The sequence below is a fragment of the Teleopsis dalmanni genome, chromosome 1 (assembly GCF_002237135.1).
Source record: "Teleopsis dalmanni isolate 2A chromosome 1, ASM223713v2, whole genome shotgun sequence".
Taxonomy (NCBI): domain Eukaryota; kingdom Metazoa; phylum Arthropoda; class Insecta; order Diptera; family Diopsidae; genus Teleopsis; species Teleopsis dalmanni.
The window spans coordinates 103,670,476-103,687,632 of NC_051846.1; the positions used below are offsets into that span (position 1 = coordinate 103,670,476).

A 17,157-nucleotide genomic window follows, 5' to 3' on the forward strand; every position below is an offset into this window, starting at 1 on the left:
CAGCTATTCGGATACGTCCATCTGTAGCCTTGTGCACATTTACAATTCGTCACAAGGGCCACTGCATCACTGGGACGTTATCTTCCTTGATTATAACCATGTCTCCTAACTGTATGTTGGCAGATTGTGTTTTCCATTTGTTACGTTGTTGCAGTTCCATTAAATATTCGTTAGACCAGCTTTTCCAGAAATCATGTTCTAACTGGGAAACTAGGTTCCAACGTAACAATAACGTGTGTTTTTCTGGTTTTGATCGGCTGTCTACAGAGTTGTAAGAGCTTCTCCAATTAATAAGTGTCCTGGAGTTAATGCTGTCAAATCAGTTGGATCATTGGACATTGGAGTCAATGGTCGTGAATTTAATATCGCTTCAATTTTCACCACCACTGTTTCGAGTTCTTCATACGTCAATGATGCTGTTGAAACGCTGCGTAGTAACAAATATTTTGCGGACTTTACGGATGCTTCCCATAAACCGCCCAAGTGTGGAGCCCTTGGTGGAATAAAATGAAAGTTTATTCCTGTAGTACTGCAAGCAGAGATTATTGCTTCTTGCCCTTCATTAGAATAAATGCTTTCCTCTAGTTCTGCTAAATGGTTTTTGGCGCCTATGAAGTTTGTTGCATTATCACTGTAAATATTCAAACAACGCCCTCGTCGACCTATGAATCGTTTTAATGCTCCAATGAAAGCATTTGTTGATAAGTCGGTCACCAACTCGAGATGTACCGCCTATGTGGCAAAACAACAAAAGACAGCAATATATGCCTTTGTTGGCTTTTTGCCCCTCACCTTGTAGTGGATCCAAAATGGTCCGCAATAGTCGTTGCATCGAATGCATCGCTGAACCGTTGCTCGGGCTGTTGATTTACCTTTAATTCGGTAGCACGGGGTGCTATATGTATGGCACGTGACTCCTTTGACATTCTTGTGTTGTTAATGAATCTAAGAACATATGCTACTATCCTTCGTAACGTCTTGAAAGAATTCTTGTGCTAAATCCTGTATATGAAATCTGCGTCATTGCATTGAGTTGCTACAGCTACAACCTTTTTCTTCTCCAGATCAAGTGGAACTTGTAATGATGATAAAAACCTTGGTGGCCATACTTCCTGCCTTCCATGCAAAAAGAACGGTCCTTGAAACCAAAGTGCACATGTTGACAATGCCTTTGTTGAAAGTCCTCTTGATAACACATCAGCTGGGTCAGTGGCGTAACTACATTTTTTAGGCCTGTAAGCAAATTCTAACTAAGGGGCCCCTACCAACATACTATGGGGCCCCTCTTTTTATACTCTTTACACGAAAAAATGTGAAAAGGGTATATAAGGTTTGTCAAGATTTTCGTAACGCATTAAAGAAAACGTCGGAAATACCATTAAGTATATATCAGTACAATATATATATATACTTTTTCAGTTCAAACTACTCTCTCAGCTTTTGAACTCTTTGAATGAAACTTTACACACATACTTTTCGGGAGCCAACCCTGTTCACCATTTGATTTGATTGAAATTGGACGTCTATTTCTTGTAGCTGTGATATAAACTTAACAATCGGATATGAGGTTTCTCCGTTTTTAATAAAGGTATTCAAATGGAATTTGGTGTATACAGTACTGATATTTGCAAAAGACAACGTACAAAATTATTTTTAAATGGGTTTTAATCTAGATATAGCTCCCATATAAACTCTCGATTAAGACACATATTTTTCTTAGAAAAACTTTTTTATTTTATAAATAGGTTTAATATTTTATTTGAAGTACATACTTATTATGTACTTTAAATTTAAAATTTACGTATCTTTTAAAAAATGCAATATGAAGTTATTCCAACAAAAACGTTTCGTCCCACTTTTGAGAATTTATTAAAAATAAATACAATGAATACAAAAATTTATAGTGGGGCCCCCTAAATTGGGGGGCCCGAAAGCGTTGCTTCCAATTGCTTCCCTGTAGTTACGCCAATGAGCTGGGTTGTCCTTTGACCTAACATATCGCCACTGTTCAGACAGAGTTAAAGTTTGAATTCTTGCCACCTTGTTAGCTACAAATGTTTGAAATGATGAGGACTGTGAGTTGATCGAAGACAACACAATTTCTGAATCAGTCCACAAAAATACTGGCTGGTCCTTCTCCTGAAGATCGCTTTTGACTCTTGCTGAAAGTTCCGCTGCTAGGACTGCCGCACATAACTCTAGTCGCGGTAGCGTTTGTTTTTTGAGTGGTGCTACTCTTGACTTTGCACATAATAGTCGCACTATTATTCTACCATCCTTTAAAATTGCTCTGAGATATGCTGCAGAACCAAATGCCTTTTCAGATGCATCAGTAAAAATGAGTAGTTGTGTTGATGATGGAACCTCGCCTCTGAAAATATGTCTTGCCACTTGAAGGTTTTCTAGAGTACTTAAGTTTTCGCTAAATGTTGACCATGTTGTACGAAGATCTGTAGGAAGTGGTCCATCCCAAGATAATTTCAACTGCCATAAGTGTTGTATGAAAATCTTTGCTTTGACTATTACTGGAGCTACTAAACCAAGTGAATCGAACAGTCTAGCTAAATCAGAACTAACGACTCTCTTCGTGATTATTCCTTCAGTAACCATTTTGACCCTAATTCGAAATAAATCCGCCTTATGCAACCAAAATAATCCCAGCGTTTTGATTGACTCGTTATTATCGAAATCTAGATTTACCTCTTGATCATCTTGAGAAATGTTTTTCAAAAGTTGAGGATGGTTTGCGCTCCATTTCCGAAGATAAAAATGATACCTCTTCAAAATATGGATTAGTTGTCTTTGAGCTTCAATAGCCGTAATTAAACTATCTGATCCACCGAGCCCATCGTCAACGTAGAAATTGTCACACAGGATTTGAGCTCCTAATGGATAATTCACCTTGTTTTCTGATGCTATCTTTTGCAGACATCTTGTTGCTAGGTAAGGAGCTGCTCGAGTCCCATATGTAATTGTGTTTAGCTGATAATAACGAATCGTTGAATTTGGACTGCTTCTCCAAATGATAAGTTGATAGCGTCGATCTTCAGGATTTATGAAAACTTGACGATACATTTTCTCGATATCTGTGGTGAAAACAAACCGTGGTCGCCTAAAACGGAGCAGAATTGAAAAGAGTTCACTTTGAACTGTCGGTCCGTTATACATTAAATCATTCAACGAGTGTCCAGATGTAGTTTTGGCTGATGCGTCAAACACCACTCGAAGTTGAGTAGTTGTACTATCTGGTTTTAGTACGCAATGATGAGGAATGAAATATCTTGGAGTCAACATGGAATCCAAGTTTACTTCAGTCATGTGACCCAATCGCTCATACTCTTCCATAAACTGGACATATTGTTTCCGCAAAACATCATTTTTTGCTAGTTGTCGTTCAAGACTGATGAACCTTCTCCAAGCTGTTTCTTGAAATTCCCCTAACGTCAATGAGTTTTTCAGAAACGGCAACCTTACCACAAAACGTCCTTTTTTATTTGTATGGACGTTCTGCACAAAATGAGATTCGCATAATTTTTCTTCTTTGGATAATGTCCTTTCTGTTATATTCACCTCATCCATTCGCCATAATCGTTCAATTGCATCTTCTAACGATGAATTATTATCAACAGCCTCCATTCCACCGCCAAAAACTGCACATAAAACGTTTGATGTGTCTGTATTTGATGCAACCTTGCCACTGACAATCCAGCCAAGTGTAGAATTTTGCAAGACTGGAAGCCCAGGAGCAAGCGTGATTTTACTGAAATAGAACTCCGCACCGAGTAAAATATCAATTTTCCCTTGTTGGAAAAATGTTGGATCAGCTAACTGAATGCTGTTCGGGACCTTCCATTTGGAAATATCGTAGCTGGAACTTGGTTGAGGTGGAACTATGTTTGGAAGCACAAACGCTTCGACTTCTGTAGTGAACCTCGAGTTAAGGGATTGCAATTTGATGTTAACTCGCTGCGTTGAATTTTTGTGCACCTTTCCTATACCTTCTATGCACAATAACGATTTTTTTTTGATATATTGAGCCTTCTGATAAGACGCTCAGAGACTATATTCACTTGTGAACCAGAGTCTAGTAATGCTCGGACTTCAATTATATTTCCATTAGCTGTAGTTATTTTGACTCTTGCAGTTGGCAAAAAAACATATTCACGCTGACCTGTGGAAGTGTTTGCTGTCGCTGCAGTAACTGCAGTATTGTACCCACTTGAAGTAGGTTGAATGTTTTGATTTGTTTGATTGTTACCTTCCAAATGTAGCAACGTGTTATGCTTTTTATTACATTTGGTACAACTTCTTGACAAACATTTGTTCACCACGTGATCATTTTTGAAACAGTTGAAACAGAGCTGTTGGTTTTTCACCCAATCCAATCGTTGAGATGGTGAAAATTGCAGGAATGTACGGCAATGGTACAGTGGGTCCCTGTCTACATTGCACAGTTTGCAATTGTTGTTTCCTTTAGAAACTGTTACAGCCGACGAAACTGATTTATTTCGATCTGCTTCAGTTTTTATGGCCACCTTTTTTTTTTGTTCTACAACTTCCATCAGTTGAAATTGTCGCTCTAAAAAGGCTAAAAACTCCTGAATGTTTTGTATCTCTTTTGGTTTTGCCAGAGATTGCTCATATCTAATGAGCATCATCCGATCGAGTTTTTTAATTAGTACCTGTAACAAAATTGGGTCCCAAAAAGTCGTTTGAACGCCAAGATTGTTCAGTGCTAATAGACACTCTTTCGTTGTGTCATGTAAATTTTTAACTGCTGCCACAGTTGATATGCCTGATGGCTGATTTAGAAGTTCATCGATTAAGGTGGACATCAAGACCCTTTTATTGTTATAGAAATCTTGTAATAATGTCCAGGCTGCAGGATAATTCTCCTCCGTTATGCTGAAATGACTGATAAATTTTTCAGCTTCACCTGTCACATGTGATTTGAAATACCACGTTTTTTGAGCAGCTAGTAGTGGCTGATTGTCTACCATTTGTGTAAACAAGTCAAAAAAATGCCTCCATTTTAAGTAATTCCCATTAAAACTTGGGATTGTTACCTTTGGCAATGGCAGTGAGGAACGCATATTTGTTTCTGCTACTGCTGCTTGTTTGTTTTGTAGTTGATCCAATTTTATGGAGAGCTCTATCAGACCTTGTTGTACCAAATCTTCAATTTGGTAATATTCATCTTGGTTAAATCCTGACGTTAGCGGATTTTCCAAGTTTTCCCACAGTTCATCATGCAAATATCCCAGTTGGTTCCATTGTTGCATGATCATGTTTGATTTAATTTCGTAATATTGAATTGGCTGTATGCCTTCGCTCTCTGACAAGCTCTCTACTAATCTTTTTAGAGCTGCCATTCGAGCAGATATTTTTCTTATCAAACCATTTGTGTAGCCACTAGTTGCGGCTGTGATGCCATTTGGTTGCTGGCACTTTCACCAAAGTTGTCTGCTGCTTTGATTGTTGCCATCGTTGAACTTAAGTCAAAGATTTTTGTACTTCAAAATGTACTTCAAATGACGCTGATTGTTGACTGCTATGTTGACTGTTGATCGCTGCTGCGTCAGACCAGTCCAGTGCTGCTGTCCGTTTCACGGGGTCACCAAAATGAACGATCAAACCAAAATGTCTGATCAACGTTGGAATCAACTATTTGCAAGCACTGAACACTTGAATCCAGTACTTATGTTGATTCTATTTAAACAAGAAAACCTCTGAGTACTTGAACCCAGAGATTTCGACGATTGTCCTAATTATCCTGGTCACTGAACACTTAAATGCAGTGAATAGGCGCTTATGTGACGTAAATTTAGCAATTGAACTAAATTTACAAAGCTAATAGAATAAAGCAATGAATTAATAACGAATGTGGCTTCGCATCAATTGAATTGTCAAAAATTCAAAGGCGCCTTATTTATACATAATAATATAATATAATTTTTAACAAACACCTTGTAAAAATATTTCTACAAACACATTAGGTGTCTGGTTTTGATTTTTTTTTGTTTTGTTACATATATAGATTGTTTTTTTTCTAAATTTATTTCGCTAGATACCCCAGCAACACGAAGTGACGTCATGATGGTAAATGCCTAATTACAAGATTGTATGATTAAAAAAAAAACAAACCACCAAATTGAGGCGAAATTTTGTTTATAATTATTTTTTATTATTTTCTTCTTTTTCAATACATATTTTTTTTCTTTTTTATACATATTTACTTATTGAGTATATATTTTGATGTCTCTAAATAATTACTCTATGAAATATTTTTTTTTACTTACATTATTTTTTTCATTTTCTTATATATTTATTATAGTAACCCAAATAATTAAAATAAAAGGAAATATTTTTGGACTTAAAATTTGTTCGCTCTTAAATTTAGTACATAAAAAATTATATATAATATTAGGGTTTTACGTTACAGAGATGTGAAAAAATGAAGCAGACAGCTTATGAATATAGAACAGGTGACAGGACTGAAAGACCAATAAAATTATGGAGGGGAAAAATTGAATTCGGAATGTATGGGTGTTGTAAGGATGGAAATTTTAACTAATTTCCAACCTATATACAATCAGTGTGGAGTTAATATCTACAATGAAAACTGATTAATTTTTATTGTTAATTTAAAACGCAAATAACTTACCATAAACCCAACATGAAACATACATATGTATTTGGAAAATATACAATACTTTGACTATAAGAATCATGAAAATAACATATGTATATATACGAAAAATATATTTATGATTCTTATAGTCAAAGTATTGTATATTTTCCAAATACATATGTATGTTTCATGTTTCAATGTAAATGTAATATATTATTGTTTCTATGTAATGTATACCTTAATATTAATTACAATGAATTTATATGTATAGTTGCCAGATGATGACTATAGATTATAGCCGAAATATTGGACAATAAAAATCTTATAAAACTAAATAATAAATTTTTTTGGTTTTTTAAAAAAATATCATTATTTAGCCCGTGAAATAATTATTTTTAAAAAATTTCTTTTGGTCATTAAAACATTTAATTAATATAAATTTAATAAATAGTTTAATAACAAAAATTTAACAAATTTAAGTTACAATTATATATAAAACTATTATTTTTAAAAAATTTAATAGAAATTTCACTCATCCCGGAATTTTCAAATTTTCAACGTTCGTTTTGAATAAATTTAGACTTTTGTCTTCCAATTCTTCTAATATCCTTAAAAAATTTATGAAATGAAGACATTCGCAGAGTTGCACAAAAAAATAATCACCATGTTGAAGGAGATTTGAAATTGATCTCGACCAGAACGAGATTAACTTTTATATGAGAAATCTGAGATTAAACAAAGAGATTAGTACTTTAATCTCGATTATTGCTTTAATCTCCTTTTAATCTTAATTTTGTTAAAAATAGTTTTGAACATAATTATAACTAAAATTTATTAAGTTATTGTTATAAAAGTATTTATTAAATTAATATTAAAATTTTTTTGAACACAGCTGTAATTAAATGCTTTATTTATAGAAATTTATCAAACACTCGAAGCAAAACAAAGCAAGAGAAACGTCCATATTAATCCAAAATGTATAATGTTAACGCTAAAGATTAAAAATGTAGATTAACTAAATCATATTCTCTTAATATCACAAAATAAACGTAGTATTACGTGACACCACATGGATTAAAACAGTTTATTAATATCATATAAACTACATATATATTCTATATGTTCAAAAAATTGTATATGAAAATATTATATAATATATGTTCGTCAACATTTTTTCTCGTGTATCCCAGGTATGATTCAATCATGATTTATTGATTAGAGCTGTTCGAAAATTACATTCATTTTTTGATAACTGATAACGATTTAAAATAAAATATCGATAAGACGAGATTGCGTTAAAGTTGGTATTGTAAATATTTTACAATTGTGGATTTATAAGCGAGTTGCTACGTGTCAATAATAAATATAAAAATGGCTGATTTCCTTGATTCTGAAGCAGAAGAGTCTGATGTAAAATTATACAAAATAATAAAGTCGTTATTAATATATAAATTTCATAGGAGGAAAATGCACTTGACCCGCATGAACGTAGAAAGTTAAAAAGTTTGAAGCGGATGGCGGATAGCAGCGAAGAAGAAGATGAAGGTTTGCTAATATGTCATATATAAATAGTAACATGTAACCTGATGTCACTATGCGCATATAAGTTCTAACAATTATTTGCATGCATGTTTTAAATATATGAAAAGATACTATATGTAACTAAAAAAAATCAGATTGATAGAATGATACCTTGATTTCGTATACCTCACGCGTATATTATTTTCGCAAGTTTGTTATAGATTAAGTGATCAGTAATTGAAAATAAGTTTTAAAAAGATATTAAATATAGTTGCAATATGTATTCTATATTATTACAAAGTAGAAATAGTTGAGGTTTCTGGGCACTTGTTAAATATATAAAAATACGTATACTGGCTCCGTGCTAAGTCAGATATAGAGAAAAATAATATAGGAGCCCCGAACTTTGTTGAGCACTATACCAAAATAACAGCACAACTCTAGATTAAGAGAGCATATTGAAGTCTGACTGCCATTTGTCCATCTAACCCTTTTTATATCTTTCGGCAATCTACTACAGGCTGAAGATGTTTCTTTTGCTTATATTGCGCTTCATTCGATAAGCGTTTCTTGTACAAAGTAAAGGCACTGAAACAATCATTTCAGGCAGTGAAAAACGGTACTTACCATATTTATTTAAAAACTATTGCTGTAGAGTAGATTATAAAATAACAGATGTGGCATTTTTTAATGTCTTCTATTGTTTTCTTGTATTACAGACGATGCAGATGAGGTCGCTGATTTAATTGATGATAATCCTATAGAAGATGAGGTAAGCGATGGTGAAGATTCAGATGGGTCTAGTGTATCGAAAAAACGAAAGAAACACGATGATGACGATTTAGATGATCGTTTAGAGGATGATGACTATGATCTAATTGAGGAAAATTTAGGAGTTAAAGTAGAAAGAGGAGTAAGTGAAACAAAATTGAAAATATGTTAATATATTTTATATTATTTTCATTATTAAGAAACGTTTCAAACGTTTAAGACGAATACAAGATGAAGAAAGCGATGGTGAGGAACATGTAGATGAAGGTCTTGCAAGAGAAGCAATAGCTGAACAGTTATTTGATGAAGACGATGAAGTAAGTATATTTATTTATACTGTAATTTAGTAGTTTGTAAATTTTAAGTTAATTTTATCTTTCGCTGAGTTAGCTCAGTATGTACTTTCTGCCCAGCAAATCTGTTGCTTTAAGTCTGTCAGTATTGTTACGAACAATATTATCAATTTAGAAGTCTATGAGTTAAAGGCTTAATATCTCATATAGCGGTTCCATAGCCCACCCCCAAAGCGCTACTGTGAATGCAATACTTGTCTCCTTTGAATTCTGCTTTGAATATCCAGAGAGCATCAGAATAGAGGACCTGTGACACAGCTTTTTTTAATCAGAATCCTCTATATATCATGAGTTAAGTTTAGAAACACTCCTTAACCATAATATTCTTATCATCTGCATAAGCTACTGCTTGAATAGCCACTTAACCTAGCATGGTAAGCATAGAATCCACAAAAAAAAAACGCAATAATGGCGATATTACCCCTTTATTATATGTGGTGTTTTGTAAATCTTGTTAATATTGCCTTGATTAGATTGAATAATCTTATTTTCCAGCTTTACGACTATCCATTTTCTGATTTTTTCAATTCCGGCAAGTGAGGCTTGGACAGCTTTCGTACTATGTTAATGGTGCTTTCAACGTCTAGAGAGGATGGAATCAAATATTTAAAATAGATACATATTTTAAATGTATGAACGATCTCATGTATTGTTTTTTCTGTGGATCTATCCTTGAGGTTCATATAATTACATGGAGATCTAGATTTTGTTTTTTTTCACTTTTTTTTGAAAAAGAGAAACTTAAATACAAAAATAACAAAAAATTCAAACACGTTTAATTTTTTGATTCAAAACATGCTCGTATATGTCGTGTACTAGTTCTTTTTAGCTATTAACAATGTTATTAAAAAATAGAAAGATCGAGACTGGTAACTTTCCTTTGACAAGAACTTCATGAATTCCGAAAATTTTATTTTATTTCATAAATAAAAATATGGCAAATGACCAATTTTTTTTTATTATATTAATTCACAATAAGATTTTAAATCTCAAAAATCTAAAGCAAACAAAATTAACTGACAACCATAGTTGAAGATAATTAATAATAATTAAAGCTAATAATACCTGATATTTGAATTTAAAGACCTATTACATTAATAAAAGCAAAGAATTTAAATTAAGTGAATAATGGAAATGTGAAAGTAAAAATCAGTGCATTGGTACATATTTACTGCGTATCCTTGAAGAAGGCCGGGTTAGCAGTAGATGGCTTGCTAAGTGGTTCTGATGAATTTCAAGTTTTTGTTTGTATTTGCATTTGATTTTAATGAGTTCATCTTTCATGATTGTTATTTTCAGATTTGCATTAATTATATCGTTTCTTATATACCACACAGCATCCGTAATTTAGCGAAGGATTTTAGATTGAGTACGCTGAATCAACTCAATGTTGTAAGAACATGCACAGTTCAGCGTCATACTTCCAGGTTGGCTTAGGTAAAAAATTATAGAGCAAAACTTTGTGGTTTAGCCGTAAATTGGAGTTATTATTCAATAACCAATTTACTTTTTGTGCCTTTAGCTTTCATTAAGTTCGCTTAGGCTTAATATGCTTGTGCCAAGTTAGTATACGTTAGATGCGTGCTTTTACTTTCGTTTACACGATTGCTCCAGTTGGGTAGCCAAGTTTCAATGAGTTCCAGGTGTTAAATTAATTCTCTAGATGCTATAAATGTATTTTGATCAGAACTAAAAATAGCAGTGTCATCAGCAAACGTGGAATTGGTAAGGCGAGAATTATTTGGTGTTTGCAAAGTAAACAGAATGTAAAGTACCGGGTCAAGAACATTGCCTTAAGGAATTTCAGCCTTTTTGTTGAGATTAGCTGTTGTATAATTTTCAACTTTTATATGAAATTATCTATCCTTAAGAAATAACTAGTATTTTGTAAGTGTGGTTGGGAGCTTGTTCCTTGATTTTGTAAATAAGACCAGCGTGCCAAACTTTATCAAATACATATACGCTTTCCTAATCTTATTTGTTATGCGATTCACTTGTTCGATATTTTGAATTACATCTGAAGATTTTCTAAAAGATCTACAGAGTGTTTTCTGCTCAGTGGGAGTGACGTGTTTAGCAGCCGATTTCAAGGCTGTATCAAACCAACAAAGAGCCATGTCGATTTCACTTGCCCACTGTAGAGATAGACGTGACGTATATACGTGATTACCTCAAAATGTATGTGTGACGTTCAAATCTCCCGCTGCTATAAATTTTTCACCAAAGATATAAAAGAAACCCACAAATTGAGCTTCAGTTACAAAAAATCTGCGAGGACAAAAGACGACTTCATTTTCAATGAATTTGATGCATATTGTCGTAGCTTAAATGTGGGCTGTGAAATGTTGTTCCAGGATGGAGTGATTTTTTCTTGAGTTTATCAGAATTCCTCTTCCACCGTGGGGTTTATCTTCAGGCTGATTCGTAAAGTAAAAACTGAATTAATTGTTTTGCTTAATAAATGGGGTTCAGATACTAGAAAAACATGTGAGACGACGAAAAGTTGATGACTTATAGTTGCAACAAAATGATTGAAAAAACTCAGAAATATTTTCAAAAATTGTTCTTGTGTCAATATGCTTACCAATGACTTTTTTTGGTTGGAATTTCAAAGCATTATTTAAATGAACTGGAAGACAGGGCTTTCTTCTTGCTGTTTCTATCTAGACAAGCTTGTATTTAGCTAGATGCTAATTGTGAATTATTACCATAACTAAAAATAGTGTCTGATGTAATTAGTGTGTCACTTTTGTATAACACTTATAATATTGTGTCAAAAAACTACCTTGTGGTACACCTATTCACACTTGAAGTTTTATGATTTCTTCAAATAGTTTTAGGTAAGATAAGATTTTAGGTAAGATTTTAGAAAACTCAGATAAGAGACTCAACTAGTCTATAAACTATATATAATCGTATCAATAAACAGATTCAAGGCAAGCTTTTGTAACACACAAGAAATTTAAAATTCAAATTCGTGAATCAATTTGATGGATTTGCTGCTTCATTATCATTCGGGATAAAAGATAAAACCTTAAATATTTAACAAACAACTCTGATTTTTGGATATGTTTTCTATCCCATATGCCTACCTCATTGCTAATTGGAGCATTATATTGGCATTGTATTGATATCTTATGTTTTACTCAATACAGATTCAGTAGTTGAATTTCTTAAATTCGTAAGTTGTTGCTTCAACGCAATAACGCCAGTCATCATTTGGAGCTATTGTTGTCACTTTTTTCTTGTCAGTGTTTGCACATGCAGTTCTTTTGTGAGAGTTTAGCTTGTAAATTTATTTGTATAATATAATTGTGGTGGAAGTTCTCTAAAACCGTGTCTTCAAATAGTACCAAATTGTTTATGACTTTGTTTGAAAGTACTGAATTTATTTTCACTGATAGAATATCCTCCAATCTTTTATTATTTACTTTGTTATAGTTGTGTGTTAAAATTAGTTTTAAAGTGGATACAGTTTCACGATGTGGCAGCTGTTCTCCATTCCAAGAATACTTTTCTTACATTGACATGTAGAAAGCGTATTGTGATAAATATCGCTATTGATATATAACTAATATTCATATGATTTCTCTATTGAATATATGTAAAAATAAACACAAGATTTTTTAATTTTTTTTTGTTTTAATAAAATTGTTTCAAAGTTTGAAAAAAATTTAATTATAATATTGATATTTTTATTATAATATTTTCTAAAAAAAACTTATTGAATTTATTAATAATACGTAGGAAAATTTTTCAACATTATTGTTTCCGATTCGAAAATATTAGTTCCATTTTTCCACAATAACTCAAGTTAGAAGATTTTCAAAACAAAAGTATTGATACAAAAATATCAATGCTTGTTTGGCGGTTGACGTATTTTAAATTTTTTCATTTTTCTGCAATAAATATTCAGTAAATGCAGGCAAATTGAAAATATGTAAAAGCACTGGCAACGGCATAGATTCCAAACGAAAGAAACTGATGTCTTCTTCATCAGCTTCTTAGAAAATTTAATTAAGAATTCACCTAAAAGCAAAAAGTTAGAGGGCAAGCATTCTTCCACTTCAAATCAGATCAACTCTTGCTCCAAGAATAATCAATTAATGATTCAATTATCAATACTCAGTCAAAGAACCCAAAATCAGCAAGAAGTCACAATTCCGAAATTTCAGAAAGTTCCACTCCTAAATCAGCAAAAAAGCAAAAACATTTGCAATGTCAAGATTTTGGTAAAAAAAATTTATTTTGCAACAATAAAATTAGAATTAAATTCGCTAAAAGAGTGCAGCAGAAATTTTACTAAATACCTCACTTTCTACCAGAAAAAATGGGTCTTAATATAGTAATTTACGGTCTTAAAGGTTTCAATGGAAAAGAAATTTAACAAGACCTAGAAGCGAAGGGTTTTTATGTTTTCGAGTGTCATTACTTAAACCCTAGATTATCCTTGGTCTCAAATTTGATTAATATACGATTGCCGAAAGAAAATAAAATAATTTCAATGTAACAAATATTAAAAGTTCAAAACATACTAATAACTTATCACTAACTTAAAGATTGAAATTTACATTGTTAAATAGTGGACTTGTGCATGTGTTACAATTATTGGTAATTTGTACGCATGCGCATTTACATTGCTAAATAGTGGGCAATACTACATTTGTGGTTGCATATTAGCATGTAGCCATTTCTTCTAATTAGAAGAAATAGTATAAATTATTGTTCTTGGAAAATCCGTTGTATATATTAATACGATTATAATGAGTAAATATTGGCATGATGTTTTATATCTGTTTTATTTCAATTTACATAAAAATTTTAAATGCGCTATATAAATCCAATATAAATGAAGAATTGGTAAACTAAAATCAATAGTAAATATAAAATAGCTATTATTGATATATGTAAGTGACAATTTTTAATAAAAACGATTTTTTTATTTTTTATATAAAAACTTTATTAGTACTTTGCACGATGCAAGCTTAACTTCTACTGACTAAAAAAAAGGTTTTACCTGCTTAGCGCAGCAAGTTCTTTTTTGTTCAATTTAATGATGTTGGGAGAGAGCTTAATGTCACTCCTCCCACCTTAAAAATAAGCAATATTCCTATTGCGTTAAATACACATAATATTTCATATATTTTATAATATTTTATATTATATTTTATAAAGGATAGTTGTAATAATAATATCTGTTTTAATTGATATAAATTTATACAATACAATATATAAAAATAATAAAAAAAATACAATTTCATTTATGACATTAATTTCTTCAAATTTTCTTCTTTTTTTTTTTTTAAAATATACGTTAATTATATTAATATAATCTATTTTAATTTTTTTTTAATCCATTTTAATAGTTTACAAATATATTTTATAAGAGATGATTATAATAACAGTATTCGTTTTAATCGATATAAATTTATACAATACAATTTCATTTGTGACTATTTTAAAATTTTTTTTTTCGTTTAAATTGACTTTTATATTTTCTTATATTCTTGTTTTTGAATTTAACTAAAAAGTGTTCATTGTAACTATCAGCTCGAACTAATGCTACTTGCTTAAATGGATTTTTTGTTTTATCAAGACGTTTTCTCACATTTTCAGCGTTGATTAAACCAATATTTATCGAATTTTCTTTTCGTGTTTTATTTAAATTGTTAATTCTATTTTCTTTAATGAGTTGTGAGTCAAATTCTGGAGGTAATCGGTTAAAAAATATGTTATATGGAGTTTGACCAGTAGTAGAATGTATTATGGTGTGATTATATGTGAAAACGGATTGTTCGAATTGAACATATTTTAGTTCGCTGTCATCTGAGGTGTTAATTATTCTAAGTTTTTCATTCAAGGTTTTATGGAAACGTTCAATGTCTGCTATACCGGTTTTTCCAGTACAAACTTCTATTTTAATATTTAATTCATTACACCATTCTTTGATATTGACGTTATTAATGCCTTGATCTTGGTCAATTTTCAATACTTTAGGAGGTCCCACTGTGTTAAATATTTTAATAAGAGCTCTCTTTGTTTCTAGCCAATTTAATGCTTGTACTTCTTCAATTGTACTGAATTTTGAGTACAAATCTATACATGTTAGAAAATGTTTTTTTTCCCATTCCCAGAAATCTATCACATATTTTTCTCTAATTTCGTAAACTGGAGGAGTGATTTTAAATGGCATTTTGTTTGCAACGTGGTCATATTTGCATCGATTGCACAAATCACATTCATTGATGATTTTAGTAATTTCTTTAAAATAGTTAGGAAAATAATATCTTTTCTTGAATTGATATATAATTTTTTCAATTCCTTGATGAAGTCCTTCTAAGTGGATTTCAAGAATTTTAGTTTTAAAGTCGGTGTAATTAGGGATATTTTCCAGTTCCTTACTTGCTCTCAGAATCTTATGACGTCTATTGCAAACCAAGGTTTTGAAAATATTTTGAAATCTTAAAAAGTCTTCATTATTTGGCATAAAAATAGCCATGGTATTAGTTAGTAAAAATGACTTTATAATGTCTTTTGTTTGTTCAGTATTTAATTCTATATATTTAATTGTGGTAACACAATTTTTGAATATATGCTCTACATGTGTACTATTTTCATTAGATCTTATTAATCTCAACTGTCTTTTAAAGACATTGAGTGGTCTTTCCGCAATTGGGATAAAGTTTTGACTATCTGATGTAGAATGAATGGTGGCAATATCAGATGGAATTTCATCAAAATTACATTCTTCAATTTGAATACGTGACAGAGAATCTGCCACATGATTTTCTCTCCCTGGAATATACTTCACAGTGAAATCATATTCATTTAGTTTCCATTTCCACCTTTGCAGTTTAGAGTTGGGTTCTTTTAAGTTGTGAAGCCACTGAAGTGGGCGATGATCACTATTTACAACAAACTTCCTGCCAAAGAGGTATGGACGAAAGTACTTTGTGGCCCAAACAACAGCGAGCAGTTCTTTTTCTGTGGTAGAATAGTGTGATTCATGCTCATTCAGGGTGCGACTAGCAAAGCAAACTGGCCGACCTTGTTGACTTAAAACTGCACCCAGTGCAGTATTTGAAGCATCTGTTGTAAGTGTAAAATCTTTTTTATAATCTGGGTAGACCAAAACAGGGTCTTTTGTTATTAAGATTTTGATTGTATCAAACGCTTTGTTATATTCCCTATCAGTTATATTGACTTTGTTGCCTTTTTTTAAGCAATGAGTTAGGGGTTTTGTTATCTTAGAAAAATCTTTTATAAATTTTCTATAGAACCCTGCTAGTCCCAAGAATTGTTTAATTTCTTTTTCATTTTTCGGTAGTGGATATTTTAAAATAGCTTCGATTTTATTTGGATTTGGCCTGATTCCCTCTGCGGTTACAATATGCCCTAAGAATTCGGCTTCTTTCTTAAGAAACTCGCTTTTATCCAATTGGATTTTTAAATTAGCTTCATTTAATCTGCTAAAGACTCTATCGAGAGCTTCAATGTGCTCCTGGAGTGAAGTACTGAAAACAATTATGTCATCTAAATATACTAAACATTCCTTCCCAATTAATCCATCCAAGATTGTATTCATCAATCTTTGAAACGTGGACGGAGCGTTTTTTAGCCCAAATGGCATACGCAAAAATTCAAAATGACCATTTCTAGTTGAAAAGGCTGTTTTCATTCTATCCTTTGGATCCATTTCTATCTGATGGAATCCTTTTGTAAGATCAATTGTACTAAAATATAAACACCTGCCAAGTTTGTCAAGTATTTCATCCATTAAGGGTATCGGATATTTATCACTAATAGTTATATCATTCAATTTACGGTAATCGATTACGATTCGCCATTTCTGAATTTTTGAAGCATCTAACTTCTTAGGCA

General features: G+C 31.8%; 3 protein-coding genes across 3 annotated transcripts; 1 reads left to right on the top strand and 2 right to left on the bottom strand.

Annotated features, from left to right (window-relative positions):
* Window positions 1-261: 261 nt before the first annotated feature.
* LOC119663870 lies at window positions 262-926 on the bottom strand. The gene is made up of 2 exons (XM_038073473.1): window positions 793-926; window positions 262-631 (listed from the first exon to the last, which is right to left on the bottom strand). The coding sequence occupies exons 1-2, from the start codon at window positions 924-926 to the stop codon at window positions 262-264; spliced, it is 504 nt and encodes a 167-aa protein (XP_037929401.1).
* A 69-nt stretch (window positions 927-995) lies between these two features.
* LOC119663875 lies at window positions 996-5,288 on the bottom strand. The gene is made up of 3 exons (XM_038073477.1): window positions 4,079-5,288; window positions 1,965-4,001; window positions 996-1,138 (listed from the first exon to the last, which is right to left on the bottom strand). Exons 1-3 carry the CDS (start codon window positions 5,286-5,288, stop codon window positions 996-998), a joined length of 3,390 nt encoding a protein of 1,129 aa, XP_037929405.1.
* Window positions 5,289-7,898: 2,610 nt separating this feature from the next.
* LOC119672488 (transcription elongation factor SPT6-like) lies at window positions 7,899-9,926 on the top strand. The gene is made up of 5 exons (XM_038083546.1): window positions 7,899-8,041; window positions 8,092-8,176; window positions 8,872-9,065; window positions 9,124-9,240; window positions 9,772-9,926. The coding sequence occupies exons 1-5, from the start codon at window positions 8,003-8,005 to the stop codon at window positions 9,814-9,816; spliced, it is 480 nt and encodes a 159-aa protein (XP_037939474.1). The 5' UTR covers window positions 7,899-8,002; the 3' UTR covers window positions 9,817-9,926.
* The last annotated feature ends 7,231 nt before the right edge of the window (window positions 9,927-17,157 follow it).